Source organism: Amblyomma mixtum, chromosome 7, assembly GCF_055824585.1.
Source record: "Amblyomma mixtum isolate Tamu chromosome 7, ASM5582458v1, whole genome shotgun sequence".
NCBI classification, from domain to species: domain Eukaryota; kingdom Metazoa; phylum Arthropoda; class Arachnida; order Ixodida; family Ixodidae; genus Amblyomma; species Amblyomma mixtum.
This window is the reverse complement of record NC_143018.1, coordinates 148,236,927-148,255,261: the sequence shown is the minus strand read 5'-3', so window position 1 is coordinate 148,255,261 and position 18,335 is coordinate 148,236,927. Positions and strand designations below refer to the sequence as shown.

Sequence of the window (18,335 nt, the reverse complement as noted above, 5' to 3'; positions counted from 1 at the left end):
AGACTACATTATACGTAACATTGAATCCCTGCAAAGCCGTGCTGCTCGCTTCATTTTTTCAGATTATTCTCCGTACTCCAGTGTTTCATCTTTAAAAATTCGTGCCGAACTGCATCCGCTATCACTACGACGGAAACACGCCCGCTTATCTCTCTTTCACAAACTTTATCATCATGATCGTTTGCGCGACGACTTCTTTGTCACCCCCCGCCATTTTTCCTCGCCGTGATCATCCCTGCAAAGTCAAACGCCCAGCATGCCACTCGGCCCATTACGCACAATCATTCATCCCCAAAACCATAGCTGACCGGAGTAACCTACCATCAAATATTGCCACTGAAGTTAACACCAATCAATTTCATCAAATGCTGTGGACTCATATGAGAATTTGACGTCTCTGTGCGTTTTTGTGGTTAGCTTTTTTTTTTCAGGACCTGTGCATCTTGTTCGATATCGTATTGTAGTTTTTTTCTTTTTGTGTTATCCTTGAACCCCCGGTGTTTCAATTTTCACACTTTTATCTTATCTTTATTCGAACTTTATTCCACTTCTAATATTGGTGTTTGCGTATTTTGTGGTTTTCTTGCTATGTTTGCTGAAATTGTTTATTCTTACTATTTTGTTTCTCGCATATTCTTATTAGTGTGTTTCGTGTGCCCCCCCTATGTAATACCCTCTTGCAGAGGGCGTTTAGGGTATTTGAATAAATAAATAAATAAATAAATAAAAAGAAAGCAATATGAGAAATCAAATGAAAAAAATAAATAATGAAAAATACACAATAAGGAAAGAAACGCAAATAAAAATGAAATTAAAAATAAAATAACAAAGAACCATAAAAATAAGAAAAGAAACAAAAAAAAAACAAAAAAGAACATTCAATTGAAAAAGAATAAAAATAAAATAAAAAACTGCGCAAGGAAACGCTCTCGCCTTGCAGCACGTTAGAGAGCCAAACTGCCCCCTGAATTTTTACCGCGCCGATTTCCGTCTCCTCTTTCGCCTCCGCACAGGCAGTGTGTGCACGGCCGAACGACTCCACCGTTATCGTGGTGCTCCCGGTGCATTGTGGGCGAACTGCGACAGCCATGACATCAAACCAAGCATAACTGAAGCTTTTCGCTTGCATATCCAGGCTTAACCAGAGCTAAGCCACTGCCTATTTTTTTCTTCTCCTGTACTCTGGAAAGCATGGCTGAAAAGCATGTTTGGGGCCCAGCTTGAGTACGCTGCACGTGCCTTCTCGTATTTCTTGGTCAACATAACTGAAAACCTCGTCCTCCTGGAAGCCACTCCTTTCCTTCTTGGTGGCAGCCGCGAACGAGCATTGTTAAAATCGAAACTCACTAAGTTGTTCCGACGAGGCCCAGCAACCACAGTAGACATGTCTCACGCGTTGTATGTCGTGTGCGAGCCCACAGCAAACCTTGAGGCAGTCTTCGAAGTGACGTACCTGTCGCCGCGACTCGGAGGCCAGGGTGCGGCACAACCTTGTGCTGTGTCCTGCGGAGGGCTGCAAGAAACAGGAGGCGGCCACGAATTCCGGAGGGGTTTATCCAATTCTCGCATTTCCTTCCGTTCCACCACCCTGCCGTGTTCATGCCGCTCATAGCCATTTGTGTATGCCATACAAGGAAGGCGTCATGGTAAAGAAGGACAGATTGCAGAATACAGGAAAATTAGCACATGTTGCAAGAGCGCGCTGCTTCCGAACAAAGTTCAGTTCCACTGTAAAGTATTGAAGCGTTTTTTTTCGCTGACACAATTATTAGCTAAAACATCCTTACGATTGCCGCTATTCGTGCCCCTGATTTCCAAACCTTCGCTGGAGCTATAAGTACTGCTGTCTTGTAGAGAATCATACCTTAAACAGCGCTGTTCTGAGATGTTTTATAGTTGGTAATGACTTCTTGTACCCTCCATTTTGTATGTTGTATTGCCTTGCTGCCTTCCGAATATCTTCGTTATATCTTCCCAGCGTTGTGGTGTGTGCCTTCTTTGTTCTTGTGTTGCGTCTTTTTTTTTCGCTGGTTCCCTTTATTTGCAATCTTCTTTATATACCGAATATCTCCAGAACAAATTATGGTAAACAAACAACAGATTATCAAATTATAACATTGTGTAATGCCTACCAGTCTCTTATTCAGATTGCTTTAGAAAGTTATAGCACGTCTGTATTTAAGAAAAAGCTGAAGATTCTTTTCCCTCCCGGTTAACTTTCAGCTACCTCTGTACATTTAGTTTTATGAGTGTGAGTTTGTCTTATTTTTTTACCTGAATGTCCATATTATGAAATGTTTTCTTTAATATGAATTGATCTTTATTGTTTTCTATCATTAAGTTTTTTCTACTGTGATAATGTTGCTCACTGTTTTTTCTCTTTTGTCCATTCGGCAAACGTTTCCATGATGTGTTAATCGGCGTGTAGGCGTTGTCAGGAGGCATGCTTGGTCTACCTCCTTTAGCCTCACCTCGAGGGTACGTTGTACATAATATGGCCAAATAAACGTACTGCTACTACTACATGTAATATTGTCGAATGAATATTCGACAGCGAGGGAGAAAAACTTGTCCTCGTGGGTAAGCCGCAGCCGGAGGCTGCTAAGATTTCTCGAAGAGAACAGGCTTCACCACCTACTCCTGCTTTTCAACAGCCTCTTCTTATGCCACATGTTAAATCTTCGGATTAGAAAAGAATGTGACGTCAAAAAATGAAAAAAAAAATCGCTGTGGCTTAGCTTGGTTAAGCCCGGTAATTACGAAAGCAATATCCGTACCTACGCCATGGTACAGCTGGTAGTGTAGCTGGTGGTGGTGCTTGTGGTTAGACTTGTGGTGATGCATTGGTTATACAATCCAATCCAACCCAATCTAATCCAATCCAATCCAATCCAAACCAATCGCATCCCATCCCATCCAATCCAATCCAATCCACTCCATTCCAATCCACTCCAATCCAATCCAATGTAATCTAATCTAATCAAATCCAATCAAATCTAGTCCAGTCCAGTCCAATCCAATCCAATCTAATCTAATCCAACCTAATTTAATCAAGGTCAAATGAAGGTCAATGGTGGTCACCGCCGCGGCACGATGGTGGTCACCGCCGCGGCACGGTAGTAGTATTGCTTTCGTGCAAGTGCAAGTAGTATTGCTTTCGCAATAAAATTGCAGGTGACGCCTAAGCTCAGCCTTAAGGCTATCACGCGATAGCGAAATGGGTTAATTACCATGTATGCAGTAAAGTCATTCTCCACTTTACATTCATAGATACCTGGGAGTCCCCATGCCCCTCCTGGCGCAGTCGTGCAGCGGTTAAGCGAAGCGCCACTGCCCTGCGATGGCAGGTGCAGCAGTGGGCCTTGTGCGGTTCAGATTGCTCTGCCAGAAGACCAATAATTTATTTATCTGTCGCCTGCCTCGGTGGGCAGTTTCCTCAATACCCGGTGGGCTGGTTGCGATGACGCCGTAAGGTCACGTGACTTGTGGCCACGGTGTAAGAATAATTTAGGTGCTACACTCGCCGCTCCCCGTAGAGAGAACGCGCGGGCAGATTGTGTTCGCAGATGACCTTGAATCAGCGGTAGTTTTCGCCGCAAGGATACAGATGGCGCTGTAGTACCAGGGGCCCGTGCTGCCCGCTCGCGTGCGTTCGGAAATTTTCACGCCACGCGCGGAGTGAATACACGTGCTGAAACTCGTGTGTGTGTGTGTGTGTGTGCGTGTGTGTGCGTGTGCGTGTGTGTGTGTGTGTGTGTGTGTGTGTGTGTGTGTGTGTGTGTGTGTGTGTGTGTGTGTGTGTGTGTGTGTGTGTGTGTGTGTGTGTGTGTGTGTGTGTGTGGGGGGGCTTCTCCGGGTTCTCGAAAAGTGTTTGGTTGTGCCTGTGAGTCCTGTGAGTGCATTGTTCGGCTGATTGGTATTCTGCTCGGATTCACTCAACGTATACCACGCCGCGGCATGTGACGCCGAGTGCAATTAGTTGCGCTCAGGCTTGCTGCGCTTCAAAATGGGCAAGAAGTGCTTTGTACCGAATTGCAAGTCGGGGTATCGGACTTGTACGGAGCGTGTGTCGCTTTTCAAGGCACCGCGTGAACCCAAACGTTTAGAAAAGTGGCGACGGGCGATTCGGAGAGCAGATAGTTTTGCAGCCTACCGACCACGTGTGCGCGAAGCACTTCCCGAATGAAGTGATCTCTGCAACATATCACGCGGAATACAAGGGGAACATCCTTCTACAAGCACAAAAAAAAAACGGTGCTCTCACCCGACGCTGTGCCTAGCATTTTCCCGAACTGCCCAGGATACTTGACTGTGCAGCAAAAAACGAGAAAACCTCCGCGGAAACGGCAGGCTCTGCCGCCGACTTCTCAGAAGCCTAAGAAGCAAGGACAGCCAGAAGCGTCGAATGCTTCTGAAGAGCTACACCTGGCCGTTTAAAATACACCAAGTTTATTGCTGGTTGACACAACGAGTTCAAAACATTCTGATGCCGAATCAACAGACGCGCCTTGTAAGAGGCCACGCTTGGATTTCAGCAGCGTCGCGCCCCCTCCACGTGAAAAAGAGGATACTTTTCAACACGATACTGACACTTTGAGTGGCACATGCAATCCCGACGCACCTAGTCATACAGCTGAAAAGGTAATTTCCTGTTTTAAATTCAGGTGGCATTCCTCCAGCCGCCTGATCAAAGCTCACTAGGCGCAGCGAATCATGATATTGTTCTACAATAACTACTGAGCGGAAATTATCGTAAATACGATTCGGCTGCCGCAGCCGTGTTTGCTTCCCTTCAGTATATTTATTTGATTATAATTAATTAGCCAGGATCTCATTGGACATCTAATAGCACAGTGTGCTAGTAATCGCATAAGCTTTGCTCAATATTAGGTGGCATCCGGAAAGTGAACATTCATTTATTTAATTTCAGCGCCGTTCAGGCGTTAAAGAAGAGGTTTGTAACAGGAAAATTTAAGATTATAATAAATAATAAAATAGCAAGAAACATATAACATCGACTTGTTTAAGAGAAGTAATGACATAATATAGATGACGTAAACGAAACTTTGGCTTAGTTGGAACGGCAGAAACATTCCTGATTCTATCATTTCTTTTCATTCAGCAGCAAGTTTCTTCCTCATCTGAAAAAACTACGGAGCAAGAGAGAAGTTATGGACCAACGCAAGAGCAGCGACCCACCGAGTCCCTGTTCCTCCAGGACGGAGGACAGCAAATGACAATTTCCGCTCTGTCATGCTGTGCTTCCAGCCTTAAACTCCTCCCAAGTGAAGCCTGGACAGTCCACGTTTCTGACAGATTTGTGGTTAAATCTGTTGTTTTCAGTGAGCTAGAATTGCCGAAAGAGAGTAAGCAGGCGCCTTTTCATAGAAAAGTACTAGAAGTAACCACATCACATAATGACTTCTTGTCAGTGAAATGTTTTCTTTATGGCCGTATTGTTAACGTACAGACCATAAGTTCTGGTTTGCCCATGAATTCCCTAGCTGATATAGAGTGTGCAGTGCGGGTCTTTCATGAAATACATGTGTGTGCAGGTGGTCCGAGTGGTGAAATGTACAGTAATATACGCCCCGAGTGCGCATATATTGACAAATGTGGAACCTGGAGGCACAACAGTTGCCTACTAGTGACAGAGAGTACAAGTTGCAATGCATGTGCTAAGTTAAAAGATGTACTTCGCATTCATGCTGCACGAAAGAAAAAGAATTCTCAACTGAAACACATTCGCATTCCTGCCAGTCCATCGAAAAAAACACGCATTGAAATGCTGCGGCGCGCCAGGATTGCCTGCTACAAGTCAAAAGTGCGGCTTCAAAAACAAAAACATAATCTTGAACAAGAATTGGCTAACTGCAAATCAAAACTACTAGAAATCAGTAATGAAACACTCGAACGCCTTTCCAGAGAAGCAAACCTTCCTGAAGCGCAAAAGCTGGTGTTGAAAGAGTGCGTAGCTGCAGGCAAAGCTCACTCAAAAAACGGTAACAGATACTCAGATGACTGGATCTTGCTCTGCCTTCTCCTCCATATTAGGTCACCTGCAGGATACAGATTCTTGATGGAGAGTGAAATTCTCGCCTTGCATTCAGTACGAACAATACACCGCTACATCTCATTGGTGAGATTTAAAACAGGCATTGATAGTAAGTTCTTCATAGCCTTAAAAAAGAAACTTGAAAAGAAAGATGACTTCAAGCGGCACGGTATTATCATCTTTGATGAGATGCAAGTCCGTAAAAGTAAGGCTGTCAACTCAAAGACAATGACCTACGTCGGTCTGGCATCAGAGACGGAAAACAGTAGCGAGCTTGCAGACCATGCTCTTGTTTTTATGTTCTGCGCTTTTGGTGAAAGTTATGCTCAGCCAATAGGTGTTTTTGCAGAAAAAGGTGTCACGAGGGGTACTATTCTTGCACAGTTGCTCCTTCTGGCAATTTTACTTATGGAGGAAGCTGGAGCAAAAATTCATGGGTTTGCTTGGGATGGAGCTTCGACAAACAGGACTATGTGGCGAACACTCGGTATAAGTGGGTCACTAGAAGCCTGCGGGAACTCCTTCACACATCCAAGCGACCCCACACGAAAAGTTCTTGCATTTTCTGATGCTCCACACCTCTTTAAATGCATCAGAAACCGTCTTTTGCAACAAAGGTACCTGAAAAAGGAGGGACGTTGGGTTAGGTGGGAGGACTATGCAGCCGTTTATAAGAGAAGACCAAGCGAATGTTGGAGCTTTGAAGGTGTGTCCAAAAACAACACATTCCCACATTTATCCAAGCAACTGTGAAAATATGCGGGTAAAGCTTGCCACGCAAGTGTTCAGTCGCTCGATGGCAGCAGATATTGAATTTTACAGAAACCGTGGTGTGCGCAGTCTGGGAGACACTGAAGCCACGCAAGAATTCACATTGTTTCTTAATAATCTTTTCGATGCCTTGAACCGGCGGTTTCCTCATGAAGGTTTCACAAAGCAGGGCTCTGACCTAGGCATTCTGTCACGTGGGGTAGAATGGTTGGATAACTGGGAAAAAGAGCTGCAGAGTGGAAATATCATGAAAGATATGTTCCTGACAAAAAGCACCTCTGAAGGGCTCCGAGTTACCTTGAGATCAACTAAAGAGCTTTGTGAGGTTCCTTTGCATCAGTACGAGTTCAGATACGTTCTTACAAATAAAATGAACGAAGATTCGATCCAAAGATTCTTTGGCAAGATAAGACTTGCCGGAAGCCAGACTGGCCATCCTTCAATGCCAACATTTTTGCAACTGTACAATACAATGTCCATTTACAGCCTTCTGAGGCCTCCCAAGTTTGGGAATTGCTTCGTGGTCGATGAGAAGCCATTACTGGACGCATCAGACTTCAGAGCCCTGATCGAACTAGGCAGTGCAAGCAACTCTTCGCCTGGCTTCATTGATCAGCTAAAAGAAAAGCTTGATAAACTGATTCTTGTTGAGGACTGGGAATGTGAGGGTGTTATCACAGTAAACGGAAAGGATACAGCGCAAGTCGTTGACTGCATACTTTACTATGTGGTTGGATTCTTGAGCCAAAAGTTGATGAAAGCCACCACGTGCGATTGTTGCCGGTCTGCTTTTATCATTCCGGAAAACAGCTCTGCTGAAGCATTCCTGACCAACACAAAGAGCAGGGGTGGACTGTTGCATCCCAACGTGAATCTCTTTGAGCTGTTGAGAGCAGCTGAGGAGCACTTTGCAAAAAATGCCTACAGTCAGTCTGTATACTGGGAAACGGTGGAGCATGTGCTTAACACAAAGACCTTGACTTTTCCATGTGCTCAGCACAAAGAAGAGGTCATTGCACAAATTCTGCACTACTTCTTAACCATGAGAATGAGGCAGCACTGCAAAGCTGCAAATATGAACTTGAAAAAACAAGCTCAAGAGAAAGAAAGCTTGCGAAACTTTGTTCATCCTGAATCTTGTTGAGAAGTTCACAGAATGTACTAATTTTTGTTAGATTTTTTGTGAATGTATGTTTTAAACTGTTTGTGCGATGTAATGTATAGTTTTGTGACAGAATAAAGTATATGTTCAGCCCCCCTTTCAGCATACCATTCCTAATATTCTACACAAATGTAAGAGCACTGTACACACCACCACACCATCAGGTCGGACATTTTTTTTGTGTAATATAAGAGCGCGCATTGTTGTCCTGAAATGACAGATCACGATAGAAAAATTATGCCCATTCATGGGCAACTAGCACAAGATATACTGCTTTGAGAGTTGCGATGGATTTAACCGTGTGACATGCCCTTCATCAAGCTTTACTGCACACGGCTTGCTGTACTGGCGCAAAGTATAACCGCCATCGCCTTAACACTGAGCAGAAGTCTGCGTAGGGGTCGCGTGTCGAGCGAAGTTTGTAACCAAGTACATGTGTAAGCTAGAGGTGCAATGGTTTAAGGTGCTTTGAGGACGTTTATTTTGTAAAGAGGAAGATGAGCAGCGGCGGCAGCCGCACCGCCAGCGCACAGCGCGAGATCGCTGGGCTGACGACCGCAGCTCGGAACGACATTTTGGCTAGCTGTCCTTAGGCTATTTGCCCGAAAATCCTGCTACAATTTATTTATTTTTGCTTTAATTAGCTAACATTGGCGGGCGCAACTAGAAAATACGATTGATATACTGGCTTCAACGTATGCTAGCTATCAGAGCTATTACAAAAACGCCGTCGAGAAATCAGTTGCACATTTATTTAGATAATCAGTCTGGTTACTGCAGAATCCCGGTGTATTCATGCCTGTGCATACTTTTCTATATACCCCGATATAGAGGGCGACAAACGAGCAACGCTTAGCATTGATAACCTACGCAGCGCGAATCCGAGAGCCTCCACCTACTAGCGCAACCTGTCGCCGGGAAACGGAAACAGCGCCGGCGGCGAACACAACCAGGACGGTGCGCCGGCCGCAGTGTCATCACCTAAATTATTCTTACATCGTGCTTGTGGCCCAACTGCCTCCTAGGTTGCTCTCTGGTGAGCACCTGCCACAGCCATGACCATGATTTTTCGCTCACGACGTCGACACCGGATTTTCTGGTGAGCGGGGCCTTCAACGCTCTCGCGTTAAAATATATGTATAGTTAGCCCCCAAACAATAATGCCTAGCACGCAGTGCAGGTTTCTTGTAATCAATAACTCGAATAGTTACGGCTTAATCCATGCTACCCCTGTATTAATCTACAGCAGGAATGCATGTGCACTATGTCCTGTTTTGTCAGAGGTAGGTAGCGAATATTGCAGCCAAGATGGGGACTAAAAAAATTGACAGGCGATTACGATAGTCGGTAATGCTCAATTATCGCGCAGCTCTTCACAGGCCCCTGTCGGCACTGACAGGTGGGGTCTTAGGCTGGTAGCTACTCACCGGCATCTTCCCAGGCGGCGTTCCACTCGGCTACTTCGACTGCCGGTTACGCCAACAACGCCAACGACGACGAGGAACGCAGGAACGGGTGCCTGAAAGCTGCGCCGTTAAAAATGTTGAGCACTCGTTTTGTTGCGTCAGTACACAATTTGGCAACAACGTCGACAGACCGCTTGCGTCATGGTTATCGGTGTTTCGAAGGGAGAATTTGTTTCCCATGTTAAAAATACTTCCCAGTGGTGTCTCGTATTCCAGAAGGGGCTGGTCAGGGGAGGAGCGCACGCTTTTCATGCACTCTACGAGACAACCAAACGCACAAAAAAACTGCCGCGCACGAAGAGGGCAAACATTACAAGCATCGACTAAGGCCAATCAATTAAGGCAAGCAATAACAGAGACATCGCGCGTGTTCCGAAAGGTTCAAGAGCAGTTTTTTCCTTAAACCGAAGCACACAATGGTAAACTGCTACTATCTCACCTCCAGAACAGCGGAAGAATATGAAGTATGGGTATAAAAGCGCGCACCCGCTGACGTGTGGCGGGTGATATTGTTCTGAAAATTAAGGGCGGCGCTTTGTTGACCTAAAGTGCTGTGAGGCGGAAGCCTTAAGAGTGGTGGTGCTGCTTGTGTCACTGATTTGTGGTTAAGATGTTAAGCTTCGCCTCTAACAGTGGAACGCGCCAGCGTCTTGCAACGCTGCCAGGGAGTCCACAGAACGCCATCGCCCGTTGCGCTCTACGCCTTACTCATCCGTAAATTGGTTTTTGAGGAAAGGAAATTATCTGTCTCGCATATCTCGGTGGACATCTGAACCTCGCCGTAACGAGAACGGAGGAAGATGGGAGTGAACGAAGACACCGTTTACACTATACGCGCCTTTGTTCGTTCCAAACCATCGAGCTGGCATGGCAGAGTGAATTGTTTGATGAGGCCTTGTTTCTTGCGATAGCCTCTGCAGTTCCACTGCCATATGTCTAAGATGTCTTGTTTGCTGTGGTTTGTGTTAGCCATGATTTAGGTTCTTGAGCTTGTGCAATTGCCCGTTCCCTGGGATGTAGGTGGATTGGCGAGTGCCGGTAACGCAGGGCGGTTGTAGGCCTTTTCCTTAATATTCTCTGTGTGTTTTTGTTTGCGGAAGGCACTCCGTAGCTCTGCTAGTTGTCCTTGTACCTGATGCATCGTCTGTTGCATCATTTGTTGCGTCATTTGTTGCGACTGCCGCGATGACCAGATCGGTTTGATACGACGAGCTCAGCTGACGGCAGCATCCACGGAGCCCTGGAATAGGGGCAACCGACCGTTGCGGATGGACTCATCTGACCACATAAAAAAACACTTGTGCTAGAGCCAAATAAAGTTATCCTATCCTATCCTATGGCAGAGTGGTACCGTGCTCGTCTCGCACTCTGGAGGTCCTGGTTCGATTCCCCAACTCGACCAGTGGCCTACTCGGTTTTATTTATTTATCTGGCCTGACTAGAAAGGCTAATTAACCTACTTGGTTAATTAAGCAATTACCTAACCTCAGTCCTACTCACTTGGAGCATCACTATACCATCCCTTTAATTGGTTGCATGGTTACTAGCCAAAGTACAATTGACCCGTTTGAAGCTTGCGCACTGTGACGTCACGACCATTTCGACCCATAGAGAAGCGTGACATATCTGTCGACAACTCTTGCTTACAACGATGGGGCATTAAAGGCTTCCGCCTTAATAACAGCGCGAACTTGGACGAGGACAGAAGAAAGACACATGGACGGGTGATATTGAACGCCACGAGAAAGACGACGCTCATGGCCGTCTTCTGTGCAGGGCTCGGAAGAGGCTCAGCCGCCTTTGGACCACTCCCATTGCCACAGAAACAGACTGCACGGCCAGCTCTTCGCCCGAGCAGATCTTTCACCAGCATGCTTCTGACGCCTGCTCGTGCAACGCAGTCCTAAGCTCTGACGGTGGGCGGTAGGGCAACCGCACCGCGAGCTAAATGGCATTCCAGTTCGTTCTGTTTTTACTGTTCTGGAGGTGAGGTTTCTTGAACTATGACCCCTTTCCGCGGACTCCTTTCCTATTTCACCTCAGGCAAGCCGAACATCAGGCCATGAGAAAGCTTGTACCCATGCTATCACCGGTGTGTACCCGGCCCCACTGGGGATCGAACGCCGCGCCTCTTGCTTGCAGAGTGGATCCTCAGACCACTACGCCACTTCAATAATCTGCTACGCCACCGCTGCGATATCTTCATCGCTGTAATGTAAAATACGGGGGGATTTTTAAAGAGAAACACGATTGCTCCATAGATAAATTTAGCTAGCTTTGTGATTTCACAGTCTGCAATAACGACAAAGCAGTGTAAATACGCAGCCACACATAGTAAATTTCAAACTGACTCATCCCCTGCCGTCGCCGGACTATGACCTCAGGCGTCTTGAAGGCTGTTTTGTCCTCAGGGTTAGCTTTTCCGTGAATTCGCCTTTCAGTAGTCGTGGAGCACTTGTGCCGTCCGACGCGTTCATCTCGCTTTAGTACACAAGTTGGAAAAGGCCGTTTCTACAAACATGTTAGTAACTGATGTGCTTCTCTAGGCAGAAATAAAAGTTAGCGATGTTTTAATGTTGTGTGTGACCGGTGATACGACGCGAGTATTATAAAAATATAGCTCAGCAGCGTTGCCTGGCGCAAGACGCGAAAACGACGCTGAAGAAACTCGTCTTTCAGATAAGACAAGCTGCAATTCTATAAACGAGTGTATTCACGAATAAACTGTACTGAACAGAGATTCTAGCTGCAATTTATCTGGAACCAGTTACGTTTATCTGCTACCGAGATTAAGAGTGAAGGACCAAAAGTATATCGCAGGACACAAAGGAGCGAAACGAAAACATTACACTGTGGTGCCATCCGAAGTTCAGTTTGAATGTCGCGAAAGCCGTTCAGTATAATGCGGTATTTGCCTCTCAGCAGTCAGTCAGTCAGTCAGTCAGTCATTTATTCAACAAAACACATACATCAAAAACTGTTGGAACCATAGCCATAGCTAGTTTGAGGCCATAGTTATGCACACTTGGCATCACAAGTACAAAGATTGCAAACGCCTCTCAGACATCATGCAAAACAGAAAAAGAAACAAACAGATAATTGGATACACTACATGCCATTACTACATACTGCTAAGTGCAAACCTTTTTACTGAGTATTCAAAGTTTGTGGATATTTTCACCTCCAGCGGGATGTCATTCCAAATTTTTGCACCATAAAACTGCAGTAGTCGCAGCCTGGCCCACAGCGATCTTGGGACACGCCGTTGCCTATTCCGCTCGCAGTTGTACGTCCGCGGCGGCTGCTGTCCTGATAATCTCCCGGCCGTCCGTCAAGCGCTGAGCTCCCCCGTCGCGTCGGGAGGGCGATGGAGCCGTCAGCGTAACGGAGCCCCGCGGTCACTCCTCTCCACCGTAATGCTTCGCCTGCCCCTGCAATCGAGTCCATCCGCGCTCGGAGGCGGGGGCATTCAGGGAGCGCCAAAGAGGGGGAATGTTGCCCCCGCCTAGTCAGGGCGCGCTTCGAAGACGGGCGAGTACGGGCGGCCCAACGACTCTCAGCTGCTCGGAACACGTGGTAGCGATTCGGCGGCCCACCGCCCACGGACCGCTCCCCGCTGGAGCGACAAACAGGTAGTTGCACGCGGCCGGCGCGCGAGGCGGACTATGGTGCGGCCGCTGCTTCTCTGCGTCCTGGTCGTCGTCGCAGCGCTGGCGGTGGTGGCTGCCGACCGGCGCCGACACAACGACCGTGGTCCCTGGTCGTGGAGGAGGCGATGCCGGGCGCTTCTGATGATGGGCCCCGCCAGACAACAGCGGACAAGTCAAGATCTGCACCGCTTGCGCAAGCTGTTTTTGCGCAAACAGCTGCACCGCCGACAGCAGCAGCAGCAGGGTAGTGCGACGGACAACGCGCTCGCGGCCGGGGACCTCTGCCAGGGGTTGCTGAGGAGGCACGCTCCGTGGAATAAGTCGCGCCGCCGACGCCTTCTGGGACCCGGGCGCCGGCGCAGACTCGGTGAGTGGACGGAGCCTCGTTTCGTTTTTTTGGCGGCGATGTCCTGCTGGTGGGCGGGTTTCGGCGGGACACCCCTAATGAAAATGGTCTAGAGACAGTCTATAGACTTCTTATTGACTCTATGACTTTCTATAGATATTGCTTCTTGTCTATTCATGGTCTACAGACTGTCTATAGACAAAAGTCTACTAAAGGTGTATAAATCTAATTGCCTATTGACTGTCTATAGCATTTGTATTGAATATAGACTGTTCTCTAGGATTTTGTTTATAGACACTCTATAGACTTTATACACACTTATAGACATTATAGACACTCTATAGACTGTCTAAAACGTTTTTTTTTTAAGGGACGCTCGGGGGAGATAATCCAAAGGGGCGTCCACACGTGTGGAGCCACCGGAAGGTGCGATAATGCCAAAAGGCCCCACATTTCTCCTACGCTCTAGCTTCGGCTTCGGCTTCTCTGATTCATGGTCATATTGCTATATTCGGTGCAGAGCAAAGTCTGCAGCGGATCAGAGGCGATGTATACGTCGGGAGAGCTATATGACTGAACGCCATTTTTTTTCGTCGTGCTGATGCAGCTCACGACATCTTCCGAAAGTATGCCGAACATGATTGCACGTATACTTTAAAACCAAAATGGAATGAGGCTTCGCATTATCCGCCTTCAAGATTTGCCTTGCCTGTGCGCCTCTTTCTTCACGCGGGAAGCCATCTGCAAGCTCTCGGTTTCTTTAAAATATGGTCTAATCGTGTAAGCCGTCGCATTCACGGCAGATATTCAAAGATCTTTCTCAGGATTAGTAGAGAAATTGTGATTGCGCACTCTTAGCTTGTTTTGCTATATACAGTACAGTACAGTACAGTACAGTACAGTACAGTACAGTACAGTACAGTACAGTACAGTACAGTACAGTACAGCCTCCATCATCGACCATCAGCGTTTTTGTTCCGTCTTAGCTACCATTGTATAATTAGTTCTGGAACGCCCTGTACTCAACCACTGTATACAACCACTCTCCTCTTCAATGCCCTCGGGCCTTGAGGATAGAATAAATGAATGAATGAATAAAATCAGTATAGCGATAGCCTGAAGGTTGCTGTCAGCTGATTTGTCACAATAACTCTCCATCTAAGCAGAAGAAAAAGGAAACGCCGGCCAACAATTTAGATTAGAGTTTCCTTTCTTTGTTGAAATTAACTTACTAGCCGCCCAGGCGGGATTTTGTGAAATTAGTTTGCAGAAATTCTCTATTTAGTATTATCTATTTCCGGGTGTCAGTGTGTACCACGTGTTTCAGGAAAACCCGGCGCAAATTTCGAACGAATGGCTTTTTAAGGTGAAAAATAGGTTTTGTGGCAAAAAAATGCACGTCTTCGCCGACGTCAGAAAAGGGATGAATCCTGCCAACCACCAAGATGATGGTTAGTTGAATCCTTCAGTAGAAGCAATGAGCAGCGGCGAGCAGCACAGCACGGGTGGGACCGAAAAGGCAGGCGGGCCACACAGCGAGGCGGTTTGATGTACAAGCATTACTGTGTATAGTCTGTGGCTCGGCGTTGCCTTCACAAATAAGTATGCTTCCCGGATCGCGATGGCCGAGAGCCCTTCTTGCGTAAACTGTGCCTGTGAAGAGACAATCACTCACATCTTGTGTGAGTGCCCTGTGATCCTCGCCCTTTCACAGAGGCCAAGATCCTCGATCCGTGGCCACAACAGTCGACTGCCATCAAGGCTTACAAATCACTGTTTTGTTTTTTACGAGAGACTGCTTTGATTGACAGATTGTGACTGTGTATCCCGTTCCTTCTCTCTTCCCTCTTTAATCCCCTCATTCCCTTCCCCACTGCAGGGTAGCCAACCGGAATCCTTTCTGGCTAACATCCCTGCCTTTACCCCTCTCTGCATCTATCTATCTACTGAAGTACAGGGGCGATGGAAAGAAACGCGAACTGAGCGCAGCTTAGATGCTCCGCTGTTCGCATTTCTTTTCATCAGGGTCTGACTTCAATGGCAGCAAAAAGACGCTCGATCCGTCCGTGGTGCCCTCTGGAACGACTCTTCTTTTTTTTCTTGCCCCCCAGATAAAAGCGCGACCAAAAGAAATTGCAACAGCGAAGGGGCAGCGTTGTTCGCGCTTCTTTCCTTCGCAACAGTACGTCACTGTGCGCACACAGCAGCCGCGAGATTTTCGAACCGCGCTAGAAATGGCTCAGACACACTACAGTGGGTAGCCGTGGTTTCAGAATTCTAAACACAGATATAGCCATTACTAATGCAGGGCTAGACACCTAATTGCAAGCAGGTGTCTGTATGTAATAGAGTTAAATCAGCTTAACATTTCACATGATTCACCTGTTTGCTGCCGTCCGCCACACTCGCGTTGCATTGGCGAAAAAAAAACTTTCTTTTTTCGCACTAAAATGCCTAATTTCAAAATTTCTGAAGTACATCCTATAGCGCCTTTAAAATACGCCGGCTTTTACTGTAGGTGATATCCCAGAGCACGAGGCTCCCTTCTTGCAGACGGTTGTATGAACACAAAGTGGATTCCAGGCGTTGCCCGTAGAAGACAGCCCATTACTCAGATCCAGTGGCCTTTTGTCATTACATGGTGCTGATTTGTGGTCTCACGTATCAATGCAATTTTATCTACAAACATGCAAAACGGAACGCCAAGAAGACGGCAGTAGAGCCTATACAAAGTCCTCTGGCCATCTTCACTTGTGTGATGCGCGTCCGGGTTAGTGCCCCTGGGAGGAGCCTGCGTGCTGCACAGGTTCTACATTGCACGTCTCCCCCAAGTGCCTGCTTTGCCTCCATGCCACACTTCGTCGTTCGGGTCCTTCCCGAGCGACGCGTTGCGATGACTCGTCGATAATGGTCATCGGCCGTTGCTGTCAGTGGCTCAATAACCGTCTTAAAAGCCTCCTTAACAAGAAAAAACGCCACTGCAGACATGCTAAACTAGTCAATAGATGCAAGGCATGGGAGCGATACCGCCTTGGTGCAAATAATTATGTTCAAGAATTGAAGGCCTCCAAAAGGACATTTTTTTCTTCTGATCTGCTATCAATACTACAGTCAAACCCTTAAAAATTCTGGCGAATCCTCTCCCCCAAAAGCCACATTAAGCAGTTCGGACTGTCAGGAGATGATGACCAACAGTTCGAGGTCGAAAAATGAGCGACGGCTGTTAAGAAGTATTTTTCATCAGTGTTTTCAACCACTAACGCTTTAGCCCTTTCCATGCATGGCTTTCCTGTGGCATCAATGCCAGAAATAGAAATGAATGCCGACGGAATTGCCAACTTAACTATCTCCCTCAAATTATCGTCGTCAGTTGGGTGTGGCCAAATTAGTACCCAAATGTTAAAGAATACTATCGCAGTATCAATTGAAATGCTATACCTGTTGTTCTAACAGTCCTTAAGCAACGGCGAAGTCCCCACGATTGAAAAAAAAAGGAAAAATAATACCTATTTACAAATCAGGAGACCGGTCAAGAGCTAGTCCTTCAGCAACGGCGAAGTCTCTCATGATTGAAAAAAAAGGAAAAATAATACCTATTTACAAATCAGGAGACCGGTCAAAAGCAAACAACTATCGATCAGTTTCGCTCACCAGCATCCCGCCCAAACTCCTTGAGCACGTAATAGCATCAAACTTAATCGCTCACCTTGAATCACTAAATTACTTTCACCCGCTCCAACATGGCTTTCGAAAGCTACTATCACGCTAAACGCAGCTCGCCAAATTTACTCACGACATCCTTCAGTACATGGACAATCGCTTACAAATTGATGCCATATTCCTCGATATTTCTAAGGCTTTCGACCGTGTTCCGCATAATCATCTGCTAGCTAAACTTGGAATCCCGCAAACATTACTTATCTGGCTCGGGCACTTTTTGAAAGGGTGCGTGCAATTTACATTCGCCAACTGTTGCAGCTCATCGCATACTGACGTCACCTCAGGTGTCCCTCAGGGCGCACGATTATCACCGTTGTTATTCTTAATCTACATAAATGATTTCTCAACTAACACGAGAACCAAACTTCGACTTTTTGCGGATGACTGTCGTTTATAACATCATCCATGCCCCTGAAGACACCGTTAAGCTACAAAATGACATAGACACAATTGCATCATGGTGCGAAAAATGGCACATGCCACTTAACCTAAGCAAGTGTCAACGCATGTCCTTCTCTCGCAAACAAACCTCTTTTAACACCCGTTCCCCGAACTTCCTCTTGGCGTTCACCTGACATCATCCTTATCATGAGTCACTAATATTAATTCAATATGCTCCAAGGCCTCACGCACTCTTGGTTATCTGCGATGGAACCTAACATCAACACCACCTGAAATCTGACTGACAACTGGCTCATAAGACATACGTACGCCTGAAGCTCCAAATCGCCTCATCCATCTGGCACCCTTCACAAGCATACCTTACAAATGAATTAGATGCCGTTCAAGACCGAGCCGCGCGGTTTATCAGGCAAACACAGGTACGAACGAACAACGGCTAAGCACATGCAAGGGCCACTCCAAGTGCTATCACGGCCAAAGAGCGCGAGCGTCCCTGTTTGAACTTCGGCGTCGAGAACTGGTGGCAAATAGTGCGCCAGCACGGACTACGCGAGCTCCTTAACGCTACCGCGTTAAAACAGCACTGGACATCGTGAACAATTATGTACAAGCGATTTTGTACCGGCCAGCCCTTTTTTGGTGCGCCTTCATATATATATAGACTACTGCAGGCCAAAGCTTCTCCCATCCTTTTGATTTCGACTAGGATGTCATTAAACCACGTTTGTTCCCTCACCCACTACGCCCTCTTCCGGTCTCTTAA

The 18,335-nt window shown here is 46.6% G+C and overlaps 1 protein-coding gene across 2 annotated transcripts in view; it reads left to right on the top strand.

The window, feature by feature from the left end:
* Positions 1 to 13,102: 13,102 nt before the first annotated feature.
* LOC149337815 (agrin-like) overlaps positions 13,103 to 18,335 on the top strand; it is a 353,629-nt gene continuing 348,396 nt past the window's right edge. For both annotated transcript variants that reach the window (XM_089553543.1, XM_089553542.1), the window contains exon 1: positions 13,103 to 13,471. In XM_089553543.1, the coding sequence (XP_089409669.1) occupies positions 13,120 to 13,471 (352 nt within the window). In that variant the 5' untranslated portion in view covers positions 13,103 to 13,119. The remainder of the gene's footprint in view (positions 13,472 to 18,335) is intronic.